Source organism: Emys orbicularis, chromosome 1 (assembly GCF_028017835.1).
Source record: "Emys orbicularis isolate rEmyOrb1 chromosome 1, rEmyOrb1.hap1, whole genome shotgun sequence".
Classification (NCBI taxonomy): Eukaryota; Metazoa; Chordata; order Testudines; family Emydidae; genus Emys; species Emys orbicularis.
The window spans coordinates 231,078,510-231,093,805 of NC_088683.1; the positions used below are offsets into that span (position 1 = coordinate 231,078,510).

General features: G+C 40.0%; 1 protein-coding gene across 1 annotated transcript in view; it reads right to left on the minus strand.

The window, feature by feature from the left end:
* The window catches only part of MOSPD2 (motile sperm domain containing 2), a 59,564-nt gene that overhangs the window by 36,579 nt on the left and 7,689 nt on the right, over window positions 1-15,296 (minus strand). Inside the window, exons 3-5 of the mRNA XM_065413520.1 lie at window positions 8,968-9,123; window positions 7,954-8,040; window positions 5,130-5,284 (exon numbers count right to left, since the gene is read on the minus strand). Coding sequence (XP_065269592.1) covers window positions 5,130-5,284; window positions 7,954-8,040; window positions 8,968-9,123 — 398 coding nt within the window. The remainder of the gene's footprint in view (window positions 1-5,129; window positions 5,285-7,953; window positions 8,041-8,967; window positions 9,124-15,296) is intronic.

Here is a 15,296-nt window from a genome sequence, read left to right on the forward strand (position 1 = left end):
GTGTCAGGACCAAACTAAAACCGTGTCTTTTACTGGTCAATACATTTTTTTTAATTGTGTCACGTGCCAAGAATTTTTTTTTAAAATCTATAATTATGTGATAGGCTGCTACTGCAGCTAAATGCATTCAGAGAAAGTAGCTACAGGTCTAAAGACTTTGAATGCAGTAAATGTTCAAGGATACAATGAATTAGTGCCTGTACAGGATCTGTATGTTTTTCAGCTACCCACTTCACAAATCTACATCACTTATGTTCATAACATTTGCTGCACGTCTAAAGTGCAAGATATTTCAACATCTGTTAAAGCCAATGGAGCTAGATGTAGCAAAAGAGGGTTCGGGTGATAAATCCTCCTGTCCTGTTGCAGAAGTATGCCTGGCATCACTGGCATAAGTACGTAGATCCCCTTGGAGAATTGATGAAGGTCTGTATATTACTGTTGTCTCTCACATGAAGGAGCAACTGAGATTATCCTGGCCCACTCACATCTTATTTTTGTAAAACCCTCTGTATAAAAAAAATGTAAAAGAGGAGAACACACATAATAGGCCCATCCACCAATTCAGAAGGAACACATCTGACATTGGGAGAATGTCTCTCCCCTCTCTCAATTGGAAAAGAGGGCACTTCTTGTTCTGCCTGTGGCAAAGAGATTTATGTCCAGAAACCTCAAAAACATTCAATACATCCTACATTACTGAGTCCTTTAGAGACCATTAATGCACCTGCATCAGATCTCTGCTGAGTTGGCCAGCTTCGTCACTTCCTTGCCTGCTAAGAGCAAGGCAATTGGGTAGATGTTGAAGTGAACACAGCAGTCCCATAACTTGATCATCTCCTTGTACAGTTGAAACAAGTGAGCTCCTCCTGCTTCTTCAGTTAATATATTGCTGTCTTGTTGCCCATGATGACTTGTATTGCTTTGTTCTGGATGTGAGGTAGTAATGATTTGAGAGCTAAACAGATAGTTCTCAATTACTGTACCCTCATATGTAATATCTTTTCTTGGTAACTCCAATGGTCCCGAACTAAGAGATAGTCAAGTTGCACCCCCTCATCAGTCTTTGAAACTTCCAAAGTGATTTTCAATTAAGGAGTTGGGGGATTGAAACATGCCTCTTTCAGAACATTCTCTGGGTAGGTCCACTGTGACAAAGATGAAAGAATTTCTTTAGGGATAGAAATCCTCCTGAAAAATGTCATCTTTGGGTATGTCATAGTTCTGTACCATCCCAATGCTGAACAGGCCTCTTTCTGAGTGTGGAATAAGTTGCGATGCATGTTGCAAGAGCATAAGACCCAACAGATGCAGAAAGAAAGTGATCTTTTGAGAAGGATTTTGATGTAATAGCCATATGGTAGAGAGTAGTTTCAGAAAGCTCTCTATTGACAGGAATGCTCTGCCTACTTGTGAATCAAGGACTGCTCCTATGAATGGAATCTTTGACTAGGAAAGAGAAGGTTTTTTTTTCATATCTATCAAGAGTCGTAACCTTCCAAAAGGGAAAATCTAATGTGTATGTCCCTTATAAGGCTCTCCTTTGATGAGGCTTTAAGAAACCAATTGTCTAAGTATCGGGAGACAAAAATACCCTATTGTATCAAGACAAGCTCCTACTACAAAGAGGAACTTAGTAAAATCCCTACAAGTGGTAGAAAGGCCAAAAGTTAAGACCTTGTATTGAAGATAGTCATGATCAATAGTAGAGATATTTGCAGTGATTAGATCTTCTAGAAATATGTATCCTTTAGACTGAGAGCTACAAACCAATCTAGGGCTGAAAGGGAAGGATAACATGAGGCTACAGTCAACATACAGAACCAGAACTTCCTGACTTAAGTGTGGAGCTTCCTCACATGTAATATCAGATGAACCTCCATCCTTCTTTGGTATTAGTGAAATAGTTTGAGTAAAATCCCTGATTTCTGAACTCCCTTGGAACCTCCTCTATTGCTCCTGCCTGAATCAGATACTGGATTTCTGATCTTAGCACACTGTTGAGGGAGAAATCCCTGAATATTGAAAAAGGGGCAGGGGAGACGAAAGGAGGAGATCTTTTAAGGAGAATAGGTTTCAAACTTGGGCATAAACACTTTTTTATTATCCTCAAAACCCATTTGTCCAAACTGATGAAACTGTATGAATCAAGGAATTAAGAAAGCCAGTTTTCCAAAGGGTAGGGAGGTGAGTATGTTATCAATTTGTTTGCAGCTTTTGATCCTCCTATCAAACTTCAGGCTTGACATTCAGCAGACGTAGGCGAAGGAAGCTTTGTGATGGCATGAGTGATGTCTCTGAGCCTAAGAGGACAAGGAGGATGGTGTATAAAGCTTTCAATTGTACCTGAACACAGGTCATGGAATTCTTCCTCCAAGACTGAAAAAGACACACTGATCTTGGTTGTAAGATTCTTATCCTTCATTCTCTCCAAATTTTTATCTTTCCTATTATTAAACAGGCCATCTCCTTCAAAACAGATGCACTATTTTAGATTTTGTCTCTGGCGGGAGAATGGAAGATCATAACCATGTGATTGCTACTGCAATCGATCTTACAACCAAGTCAAAAACATCAAAGGATACTGTGTGTGTTATACTACCCTCCATCCATCTGTATTAATGCAATTACTATATTGCACTGGTCTTCAGAAAGTGTCTTTGCAAACAGTACCACTTATGGGACAAAATGTTGATGATACCGCAACGTCACTGCCTGGTAATTTGCCACTCTCATCCTGAGGGTGAGGAAAGAAACAATCATTTTCCTCCCCACCAACTCCAAATTCCTGCCTTCCTTGTCAGAGGCCGTAGAATGCAAATGTCCACCTCTTGACCTGTTGGTCACTGCAACTATTACCAATAAATTATGAGTAGGAAGAATATGGAAGCAAGATAATCTTTCATATGGAATTTGATATAGCTTATCAGCATTTTTGAGAGCAGTTGACAAGAAGCACGATTAGATCAGATAGATTCTGCTGGTTGCCAGAGACCATCTAAAATTGGCACAGAGACTTTACTCAAAGTTAGAGCTGAGAATATCAAAGACTTGGTGAAAAGTCTCCTCTAAGGTAACTGATAAGAGCTTTAACGTAGGCACCATTCTATTTAGGAAAATCTATAAGCTATACCGACATTCTCATCAGGAGAAGAATTAATCAAATTCTGGGTCTAGCTGCTGATAGTCCAATTGTACCACAGGCGGCTTCCTCTTCAGATAAATATCCAGCCCTCTAACAGAATATTCTTCTGTATAGACAGCGAAGGAAGAGGGTGACTCACAGGAGTCTTCCTCTTCTCTTCTTTCTCCATGTGCACTTGCTTCACAAGCGTGACCAAAGGACCCAGACAAACTGACAACAATGGTTCCAAAAGCTTCTTCAAATCTGATGGAACCCTCTGAAGCAAGGAATGGGCAAAAATTATCCTGAGAGCTTTTACTCTTGTTACATGTGTATCTATTAGATTTGATCCTGCTCCAAGAGATGTGAAGAATCTCCAGCTTTGTCACATGCAATGGAGCCAGGGTATTCAGATCCGATGCGCTCACATGGTTTGGCTCTTATGTACAAGGCCACCACCAGTGGCGGTAGTAAGTATGTAGATGTTGGATCTGCTGATTTTGGTATCAACAACATGATCGCTTTGGATCAGGAGTTTTGTGTCTTGTGCTGAACTGTTTTCTGCTTAGATCTGCAAGTATCTAGAGTTGACACTGGCCTCCTGTTCTTAGTCTCAGACCCCTCAGAAGAGTTTGAACAGACAGGAGTTGCAGCCAGAGCTGCTTGTAACAATAAGGCTTGTAGCCTATTCTGACATTTCTTTCTTGCTCATGGGGTAAAGGTGCTGCAGTTCGTACATCTTAAAGGAGAGTGAAGCTCACCCAGGCATGCTAGGAATTGAGTGCAAGCAATCTGATGCCACGAAGACCACTGCAAATGATGTGTACATTTTAAAACCTGATCTTTTCAGATTTGGATCTGCATGCAACCAGTAGTTGGAATAGAAGATTTAAGTATAAAACAAAATTTATCCTAAACGAACAATCTAAACTTATAATAGATCCGAACCATACCTAATAGTAAAACTATCCCTAAAGGCACTAAATCTTTTTTAGTGGAAGGGAACTGTATCCGTTCACATCTGTCTGCTGCTGTGGTTGGAAAGAACTGAGGCAGCAAGGAGCAAAACGCCCCCTCGGAATGTTCAGGAATGCTGAGGGAAAAGGGCAGGAGGAACACGTGAGCCCTCTAATGCATACTGCTACAAGAAGGTTCCAACATCTAGGCTGCCCCCGCTGTCACACCCCATTGGTGGGAATATGCAGAGGACGCAAGAGAAGAAATATCATTTATAACTAGTCATTGTAGCTTTGCAAATTGAAATCCTGAAGATTGAGTTGGAAATACACATTATCGGAGAACAACCTTTTAAAATGAAAAAACTTTTAATGAAATTCATGATTTTCATCTTGAAATAGATAGTCATTTCAGTATAATGCAAAAAACATTATGGACTTGAAGCTTTAGATCACGGCCATAAACAAATTACAGAACACCCAACATCTATACTTTGCCACATTTATATTCCTACACTACAAACAGAGGCTCAACATTAAGTAAGTGTGTTTTAGCCCCCTCCTTTAGTAAATATAATTTTGTGAATTTGGGGCTCTTGAAAGTTACAGACTGATGTCAGTAACTAGAGGCAGGCTGTATGGGTCAAATTCACAACTGCTGTAAGTGGGTGCCATTTCATTGCAGGCAACAAAAATACTAACAATCTAACATACTAATTTGGCATGTTTGGATGCAGTGGCAGATAGTGAGTCAGGGTATAGTAGGGTAGACAGTTGCTGTTAAGTGTGACTGTGGTAGCTCTTCCTCCTCCCAGTAAATGAAGTAACCTTTGCCTCAGTTCAAAAGGGGAAGAGAAAATACAGAACAAAAAGCCTTAGTTGCCACCAGGCTGCGTAAAAGCCACCTGCCATGACTGCCTGGGAGAAGGGGGCAGTTATGAGATCAAGATTCTAGGACCTTTGCTGTATAATTTAGATCTAATGTGCTGCACAGGACCTGCTCGATTAAGCTATACAGTCTAAACAGAAATCATAATTAAAATGCTTACTATGTGACTGAGTCCAGTTTCAGCCATGTCAAACACCACTGTTAAAGGCTTCCCATGTTCTCTTCTGGCATAATGCTCTAACCAAAAGGCTACAAACTTCTTTTTTTCAAACTGCAGTTTAGGATCTTTTGTATGAAACTTCACCCTGAACCAGACTACAAAGAAAACATATATGTATATAAAAAACTTCAACAACTTATCAGAATACCAGAATCATATTAGTGGTAAGTGTTAAGTGACCTCTTACAAAATCCACCAACTCCTCGATACAGCTATGTACAGTTTCTATATTGTCAGCCATTTCACAGCTGTTCTTATAGAAACAGTGGTAAAATAATGATCTTTTTGACTCTGGTATTTTCATACAGAACACAAGGTATAGAAGAACAAAAGGGAAAATATAGTTTTTATATATATATATATATTTTTTTTTAGTTGAATGCTAGTAGTACAGTGAACAACAAATGCGCACACATTCTCTCTCTCTCTCTCCAAATGCTTCTACACAAAACCTGCATCTACCACGATTTGTTTCCTGAATAAAGTCTATAGTCATACAGACACTAAGAACTAATTTTACCAGATTCTGGATACAGTCACTATTGATAAGGTTGCGAGGCATTCTCTATTCTAACTTTCATTTTAGAGCAAGCATCAAAATTAGAACTTCTTGACTCCCAAACTTGGCTCACACCTCTGAAGCAAACTGCCAACAGTTCTTAAAATTTTCATCTTGGTTTTTATCCACCCCTTCAGGGTGGATAAAAACCTATGATTTTTTTTTTTTGTATTTAAATTACACTAAGTTTTTCTTTCAAAAAATAAACCTCTTTAAAATGAAATCTGAATTTAACACAAAATATGTTAAAGCCTATACTTATAATATCTTAAAACATTTAAATAAAAGATTAATATACTGTTGTTTGTTTAAATTCCAGTTACAATCCTAACACAACTTGATACAAATCATGAGCAAAAAGGTAATTACCTAGCAAATAAGCAATATATCATGCATCATTTTCTAACATATGGAAAATGAACAATAAGAATCTGAAAATATTGAGCTATAAATTGCTTAAATAAATATACATAGTTATAGGGTACCTGCTAGGTAGCAAAAAGGTGCACCAAATTTGGTGTAATGGCTTTATTTAATTGTGAATCAAGATGTTATAATCAACCAATGAGAAGCATCTTTCTTTAGAAAATAACTGAAGTACAAATGGAAAAATTGATTAAAATGGATGATTTAAAATCAATCCACCTTAGAACACTTACTAAGAACTAGTGTCTATATTTGATTTGGGGGGAAATAAAGCCTAACTAACTACAAAATACTTTCTGAGCATGCTCATTGGACACCTTTTCGGGAGGAAGTGGGAGATCTGTGGGAGGCACAGAGTAATAAATCCCATGTCCGTATGATAACACTGAACATTCTCACTGTCTGTTGTCATTAGGTAACTCTGACAGGAACAGAAAGATGAAGTAGATTTTTAGAATTACATTTACATAGAGATACACACACTTCTGAAATAAACTGACCCTGCAAAAAGTCCCCAACACACATGGGAGAGAGGAGACAAGAAAAGCTCATCTGCTATTTTCAATCAGGTCTCACTGCATTTTTTTGCTATATTCTACATTTTGAAAATTCTATATTTTCATTTAAATGAAGTCTCTATCTTTTTCCACTGCAAAGATACAGACATCCTAACCTAAATAAATAGAAAATTGTTTCCAAACATACAATAGGAGCAAAAAAAAAGGGACCTCACACATCACCTTTGTAATTTGACTTTTTTCAATGGGTAACTGGGATCATTTAAGTGCTATTATTAAGCACAAACAATTGTTTCCCCCTCCCCGCCCGCCTCATTCCCTATTTTATTATTTTAAAACAAGTTGAGGAGGAGTGGTTCATACCTCTTCAAGTGCTGCTACGTTCAATGAGATTGGGGAGGGGGAGGCAGGAGGAGGTAGGCAAATCTGAGACCTGAGTGGATACTACAGTACTTTGAGCGTTCTTGGGCCTGCATGCAGCTGGTAACCAAGGGATTTGCCATATGACAGACAGTTCTCTGGGCTGTCAAAGGTAACCTGGAAAGATGGTCAGGAGAACTGGAGGATTAAACAGGGAAAACTAATTACACCATTGCATCTGCAATGCCAGTGCTTGTTGCCTATACTGTTACTGCATAGGGGCAGTAAACTGCAATGGAGGGCCAAAGCCTTTCTCAGAACAAGTTCAATTCAAACAGTGATGTGAAAACTTGTGCACCAGTTCAAGTATGTGTAAGCATGGTGTGTTACAGCTGTACCAAGTGATTGCAATGACAATATGCTGTCCTGTAGATGGCTATATATTCGCAGCAAAAGAGATAAAAACATTGCATTTTAATGAAACACTTTACAACTGCATTACAAAACTGGGATGGGAGGTAAAGTTTATGAAGGAAAACTGAATGTAACCTTAACATTGAGCTTTTGGGGATCATGAACGCTACAATGAGAAAGCTGAATTTCAAGCTACAAAATATGAATACTAAAGATTTTTCCTCTCTAGTAAAAGAGTCTTGGACTCAACAAGCATGGCTGAAGGTCTTAACAATACATGATGAAAAATGCAAATGTAACCATTTGCCCATGATCTATGTCAGATATTCATTGAAAATTCACTTGATTTCCTCATTTATTTCCACAAAGGTAGTTCCTGATAAGTAATTACTTCCAGCATTTTAGCAGTCTCCAATATGAACATGTATAATTATATATATAAAAACACTAATAGATAACTGAAAAAAGAAGAGTGAATGTAACTTACATAACTTGTAGCCCTCTTTATCATATCCATGCAGGTAAAGAGCACCATTTTCAAATAACCATTTTGGAAGGGCAGATTCAGACAAATCTGCAAAGCAAACAGGCATCCTTATTTTTGCTGTTTAAAAGTCACTAAAAAATACCATTTAATCTTAAAACAGAATAAGAAACTTCATATTCAAAATAATCTTCATATGTGCGAGATAAATGAATTGTAAAATAGAGGGATAAACCTATTTGCAAACTAATATTTTTTCTCTTTTTTGTTTTAAACTAAGCTAGAAAAAGGTTAGCATCTGTGTGGGAAGAGAGAAGAAAACAAAGTAGCTATAGATGGCTGGAGGAAAAAAGACCTACAAATATTTTGTTAGCATTGGCCTCCCTCCTGCATCCCCACTCTGTTACACCCACTTGTTGCAACTTTTCTTAATTTAGACTGTATGCTATTTGGGGCAGGCACTGTCTTTGTGTGTGTTTATACAGCACAAAGCACAATGGGACCCTGTTTTGATTGGAGCCTCTGGACACTACAGTAATAACTGCAATGATCACATTTCACAGGTTTAATTAGTTTTACTAATCTGAAAAGATTCTGCTTTCCTCTCAGTAGTAGAGGAGCTAATGAATTAGCTTATGACCCCTGCAGGGCATGCGTCTTCCCAGCTATGGACCACCTTCTCCTGAATAATTTTCAGACCAGAGGAGAACTTTTATTCCCGTAGAGGTTTGCACCTGAGGAACACACAAAGAATTGAAGTCCAGCAAACTCCCCAACCCCTTCAAATTCCAAATTATCTTTGACCCAGTAGGCTATTGCATAACTCCACTGCCCACAACCCAGCCACACCAAATTATAAAGCACAACTAGTGATCGATATGTCAACTTGACAAAGAAGAATTTCTATAGCCATTTGCATTGGTACTTAATGAAACTGTATATAGGGCCTTAGGTATAATTCAGTGAGAAACTGACATACATCACCAACATATTAATTAGCAGTAAATGACATCTTACCGTTGACCATGTATTCTTTCCTCCACTGAAAGCTTTCATCAATCATCTTCAGTGTATCATCCACAACATCATGACGCCAAATTAAATAATTTTCAATCCAATTATCATCTTGCTGCAATCTTTCCACATCTCTGGAATCATATTTATCTGATTTATCTAGTTTAAAAAATGGAAATTTTTAGTGTTGTAAACATACAGCACTTGCTACAGAAATATTACAAATTTGAAACTAGGCAAGTTTTACGGCAGCAGTCTGCCTGGGAATACAAAGATCTCAAGATTTCAGCACATTTAAGCATGGAATAACGTAAGCTATTGAAAATGTTTATCGACTACATTAAAAAATGGAATTTATTAAGAAACTGACAGAATATTTCATGGGGTTGGAAAGAAATGCATTATGTAAGTATTTTTCTTTAAATAAAAATCAAAAATTGACAAAAATAATTGTATCTGCATGACAAGCGGATCTTCCGATCTTTTTCCTCAAATACACAGAAAGACTGACTGGTTTCTAACAGAATACTAAGTCTAGAAAGTCTGGAAGTCTCAAAAATTTGCAAGTGCACGCACACATCAGTTCATGTCTGGATTTTCCAAATTAGTTTATTATAGGCATTTATGATCCCTCAAGAAATGGCATAATATATAAAAACTGACTACCATTCCCAGCTATGCTCTACGCCATCATATTAAACAACATTAAATGATACATTTCAAAAAACATTTCACAGTGCTTATTGGTTATACATTTATCTTATTATTTTCCCCTTACATGTAATTTTTGGTTTAGATTACAAAGAACATCACAAGCCTTCCTACACAAGAAAGCACAAACTGGTAGACATTTTATTGGAATTATTTTAAGGTCAAATGGGAGCTGGAGGGTTCCATACCTATGAAAATCAGATTATTGATTTAGGTGCCTAATTATGGGTTTTGGTGCTTAACTTTAGACAACTACCTTTGAAAATGACCTGGGGGTATTGTTGTTGACTTGTTCAGATGAGAAGGTTCAGTTTTTAGATCAATGTTGACTTCCATAAAAATGGTATAAAATGAAAGTAGTAAAGAAAATTTATTTTGTAACATGGAATTGCACCTCACAACAAAATTAAATTTTTTTTGTTGGGTATCCAGATAATATGCTTTAACCTTATTGTCAGCCACTGTTCAACAGAAGTAATTTTTTTAACTTCTTGTTGTGGTTTCTAGATTGCTAGCTCTTTGGATGCAGTGACTGTCTAATTTTATATATATATATATATATATATAAATATACACATACATACATACACACACACACACACACACACACACAGATACAGTGCTTAGAATGAGAAAAATGGAGAAAATATATTTCTGCAGGTTCTGAAAGATTTCTGAGCATCTCTCTTTATTGTGTACTGAAAAACTTTTTAATTTCTCTTTGCTGCTCATAGATTTTGTTGACTTCCTACTGTGGTTTTGCTCTCTGAAGCTACCGCTACATATGATTATACCTAAAAAACGTGTTTCCTTTCTCAAATACTTTTGTTAAACCTCAATTACTGGAGGAGGGAAAGACTGCTCCCTATTTCCGCAGCAAGCAACTCAAACAGCTTACCATTAAGAGCACTGAAGGTGAAAAAAAGAGAAAACGTATATTGAAAAATAGTAAAACTTATTAGATGATCCAGGATGACTTCTGTTACTACATCAAATCCATATGTGGAGTCTAAGACCTAACACATCGTGTTTAATTTTTACCAAATTGAGAGTTCAAAATTATGATATTTTACCATTATGTTGGCTGATATTTTTATATGTAGATACTGATGAGTATATATAAATACATATAAAATATATCAATTATATATATAAATAAATCACAAACACTAGGTCAAAAGAACTTTATTAAGGTTGCAAAATCAAGCACTCAGAAGTTAGGAAATGCCAGAATTAAGGCTGCCTGTGCAACCTTAATTTGGCTCCACTGTCTGTATCCATTATGATATAGCCTTTCATTACACGATAATATATTATTTTTATAATAGGAAGTGCTAGGCAACCTTAACAGTAGGCAGTTCCACCTGTAATAATGTAGTGTGGCATAAAGGTTTTATTTGCACATATTTCCATTTAACTCAGTGGTTACATACCCTAAAATAGAATTTGGCCCTAAGCCTATCAGAAAGTTATCCTAATTTTTATTGATTAGAATGCTAGAGTGAGGGGTGAAATAGAGGTAACAAGCACACAACAAAAGATGATTTGTTGAACACTGAAGTTATCTGCAAAATAACGAAACAAATAAATTGATTAATATTTGCTGAATGTCTCAAATAGCCATTAATTTATGTCCACTCTGCTAATGCATAAGTAATTTTGTGGAATGGACAATAAATAGAAAAAGAGAAGGGTTAGCATGTTTTTTTAGCATGGTTATTTGTACAACTCACACACTGTAAGTTCCTCTAAATTTTTGCTGAAGTGATAAGGAGAGATTCTCAGTCTTGTGACATTTACTTTTTAAGATCAAGTACACTACTGTTAATGTGAAAATGCTCCTTTTAACTCAAATTTTCTACAGTTTAACCATTGAGAATTACCATAAACTACACAGTTGTAAAATATTCTTGCTAGACAAGCTTTGTACCCTAGTTATATTTAGGCTTGGCAGAATTCAATATTTGTTTTTGTTATTTTAATGGATATCATCGATTTTTATTTATTTTAATTTTCTCAGTTGAATGAAATTATGGGGCTTTGTTTACTTTATTTTTATCTACTTGAATTTTCAGAGTTGGGGGAAATCAAGGTGGTGGGGAGGGGTCAGACAATAATTCTTTAATGACATCCAGTCCCTGCAGGTGCAAGATGCAGAAAAAGCTGAGATCTTGGCTGGGCAGACCATAGCAGAGCAGCGACACCCCACCCCACCCCCCCAGGATTAAAAGGAGGGCAAGCCACAGCTACGGAGGAGGCCACCCTGTTGCAGTATGACTCCCACACTCCAAACCATGAATGAGTGAGCAGCACTGGGACAGTGGGTACTGCAGGGGGTTCCCTGCAGGCAGTGACACCCAATTCCTGCAGGCACAAAGTAAGATGGGAGAAGACCACAATCCTGATGGTACAAAGCCAGGATCACCTGGCTGGGGGGAGGGGGGGGGGAGACCACACTGCTGTCTTTGGCCCCGGGGCTGTGCAGGGAGCCCCCTGCAGCCCCACTGTCAATACCTGCTCGCTCACTCATCAGCCAGGGAGGGGGGACATCCCCAAGCAGGAGCCATTTTGCAACAGGATCACCTCCCCCGAAGGCAGGGGCCCATCCTCCTCCTTTTCCTGCTCCTCCCAGTCCTAGTCCAGGTCTCTGCTCTGCCTCACCAGGATCAGGACCTTCCCCACAGCTTGGGCCTGCAGAGATTGGGATCCCTGAAGGCGCTAGGTCGGGGTGGGCAAACTTTTTGGCCTGAGGGCCACATCGGGGTGCGAAACTGTATGGAGGGCTGGGTAGGGAGGGCTGTGCCCCCCAAACAGCCTGGCCCCCGCCCCCTATCCGACCCCTCCCACTTTCCGCCCTGACTGCCCCCCTCAGAACCCCCACTCATCCAACCCCCCCCCCCCGACCGCCCACTTGCAGGACCCCCGCCCCTAGCCGCCCCCCAGGACCTTGCCCCCCATCTAACCCCCCCCGCTCCCTGTCCCCTGACTGCCCCACCCCCTATCCACACCCCCACCCCCTGGCACCCCAACCCCTATCCAATGCCCCCCGTGTTCCCCGTCCCCTGCCCCCCCCCGAACCTCTGCCCCCTGACTGTCCTCCAAGACCCTCCGGCCCCCTTACCATGCGGCTCAGAGCAGCATGTCTGGAGCCACACCTCCCGGCTGGAGCCAGACACGCTGCCGCACTGCCCTGCATGAGCGCACAGCCCCGCCGCCCTGAGCGCTGCCCGCGTGGCAGCATGGCTGCAGGGGAGAGGGAACAGTGGGGGAGGGGCCGGGGGCTAGTTGCCCAGCCAGGAGCTCAGGGGCCAGGCAGGATGGTCCCGCGGGCCGCATGTGGCCCACGGGCCATAGTTTGCTCACCTCCGCGCTTGGTGCAGGGGAGGCTGTGTTGGCCAACAGCTAACCATGGATATCTGTGTCAGATGAAATCAAGATTTACTGACCAACGATTTAGATTGAATCCTGACAAGCCGAGTTATAGTTAAGGTGCAGCAGAGCACGTTATAATTTTTAAAAACAAGGTATAATCACAATGCCTTGGCCCTGCAGTCAGCTCTAGTCCTAAAACTGGAATATCAGACTACTCCACTTTGCCTTTTGCAGGTTCTCTGCTCTCTTAAAATGTATTTCAGAGTACAATGGTCAAGAGAACGAGTGATTAGGAGCACTTGTTTGAGACAGGTAGAAGCTTACATAATGCATCTACTTCTGTGGGATGTACCTTAATATAAATCTGCACCCTACTTGCTATTAGGGATGTAAATATTATTAAAAAATTAACCGTTTAAACAATTAAAATATCATTTAAACGGTTAACTGATTAAAGGGAGAGGGGCTGGGGTTGCTCTGGCCGGCAAGCTGGGGGCTGGGGTCAGTCAGCCGGACATGGGACTGGGGTCAGCTGGCCGGCCGGTGGGGCAGGGACAGGGACAGGGACAGGTGTGGCCGGGGAGCCAGTGGCCTGCCGGTGCCACATGACTGGGGGTTAACAGTTAAGGTCAGTTAACTGGTAAGCCTAATGCTTACCAGTTAACATTTTACATCCCTACCTGCTATTGTGTTTCTGGGCCACTTATAACTGTCAATCATAAAACTGGAAGGGACCTCAAAAAGTCACTAGTCCAGGCCCCTGAAGTCAAGGCAGGACTACGTAATAACTAGAAAACTCTTGACAGGTGTTTGTCTAACCTGTTCTTAAAAATCTCCAGTGATGAAGATTCCACAGCCTCCCTAGGCGATTTATTCCAGTGCTTAACTACCCTGACAGTTAGGATGTTTTTCCTAATACCCAACCTAAACCTCCCTTGCTACATTTAAGCCCATTGCTTCTTGTCCTGTCCTCAAAGATTAATGAGAACAATTTGCCTCCCTCCTCTTTGTAACAACCTTTTATGTACTTGAAGATTATGTCCCCTCCCAGTCTTCTCCAGACTAAACAAACCCAATTTTTTCAATCTTTCCTCATAGATCATGTTTTCTAGACCTTTAATCATTTTTGTTGCTCTCCTCTGGACTTTCTCCAATTTGTCCATGCCTTTCCTGTAGGGATGTAAAAATGTTAACGGTTAACCCGTTAACGGTTAAGGCAGGTAAACCGATACAGATCCAATGAATGAAGAATGGATTTTGAATCCTTCAGGGTTTCTTCTGGGTTTCACCGGCTCTCTCACTTTAAGTTCTGCCTTGTATGGGAACAGATCTACTTTTGTTCACACGCTTTGGGGGAACTTAGAGCATATCTTTTCTAACTGCATTTGCTATAAAATGTGCTGTTTATCCAAAGACTCGGAAGCAACCTTTGGCCATATTCTGTGCCTCTGTACGATGGCGTTTTCTTCCTTTAGATCTAACGACAGGTGAGCCAAGGTCACACAACTTGTAACAAAGAATATAAGCCATACTTATGAGATAGGGGACTCTAAAGAGAACTTAGAAATCACGGTTGACAACCAGATGAACATGAGCTGCCAGTGAGAAGCTGTAGCCAAAAGAGCTAATGCAATCCTTGGATGTATAAACAAGTAATATTGAGTAAGAAAAGGAGGTTATATTACCTTTAACTACAATACCAATGAATCTGCTACTGGAATATTGTGTCTAGTTCCAGTGTCCATACTTTAAGGAGGATGCTGAAAAATTGTAGAGGGTTTAGAGAAGAAGAACCACAAGAATGATTTAAGAACTGGAAAACAGATCATACAGTGAGAGACTTGAGAAGCTCAATCTATTTAGGTTATCAAAGAAAAGGTTAAGTGGTGATTTGATCACAAGCTAAGTACAGTAACTCCTCACTTAACGTTGTAGTTATGTTCCTGAAAAATGCAACTTTAAGTGAAACAATATTAAACGAATCCAATTTTCCCATAAGATTTAATGTAAATGCAGGGGGTTAGGTTCCAAGGAAATTTTTGGGGGGCAGACAAAAGGCATTATATACTGTACAGTACTGTACTGTGGTGGGGAGATGCCCCTGGGGCTCAGGGCTGGGGGTGCAAGGTCTGGGAGGGAGTTAGGGTGTGGGAGGGCGCTCAGGGTGGGGGTGCGGGAGGAGGTTCAGGGCTGGGGCAGGCAGGAAGTGCAGAGCACTTACCTGGGGCATCTCCTGTTTGGTGCAGGGG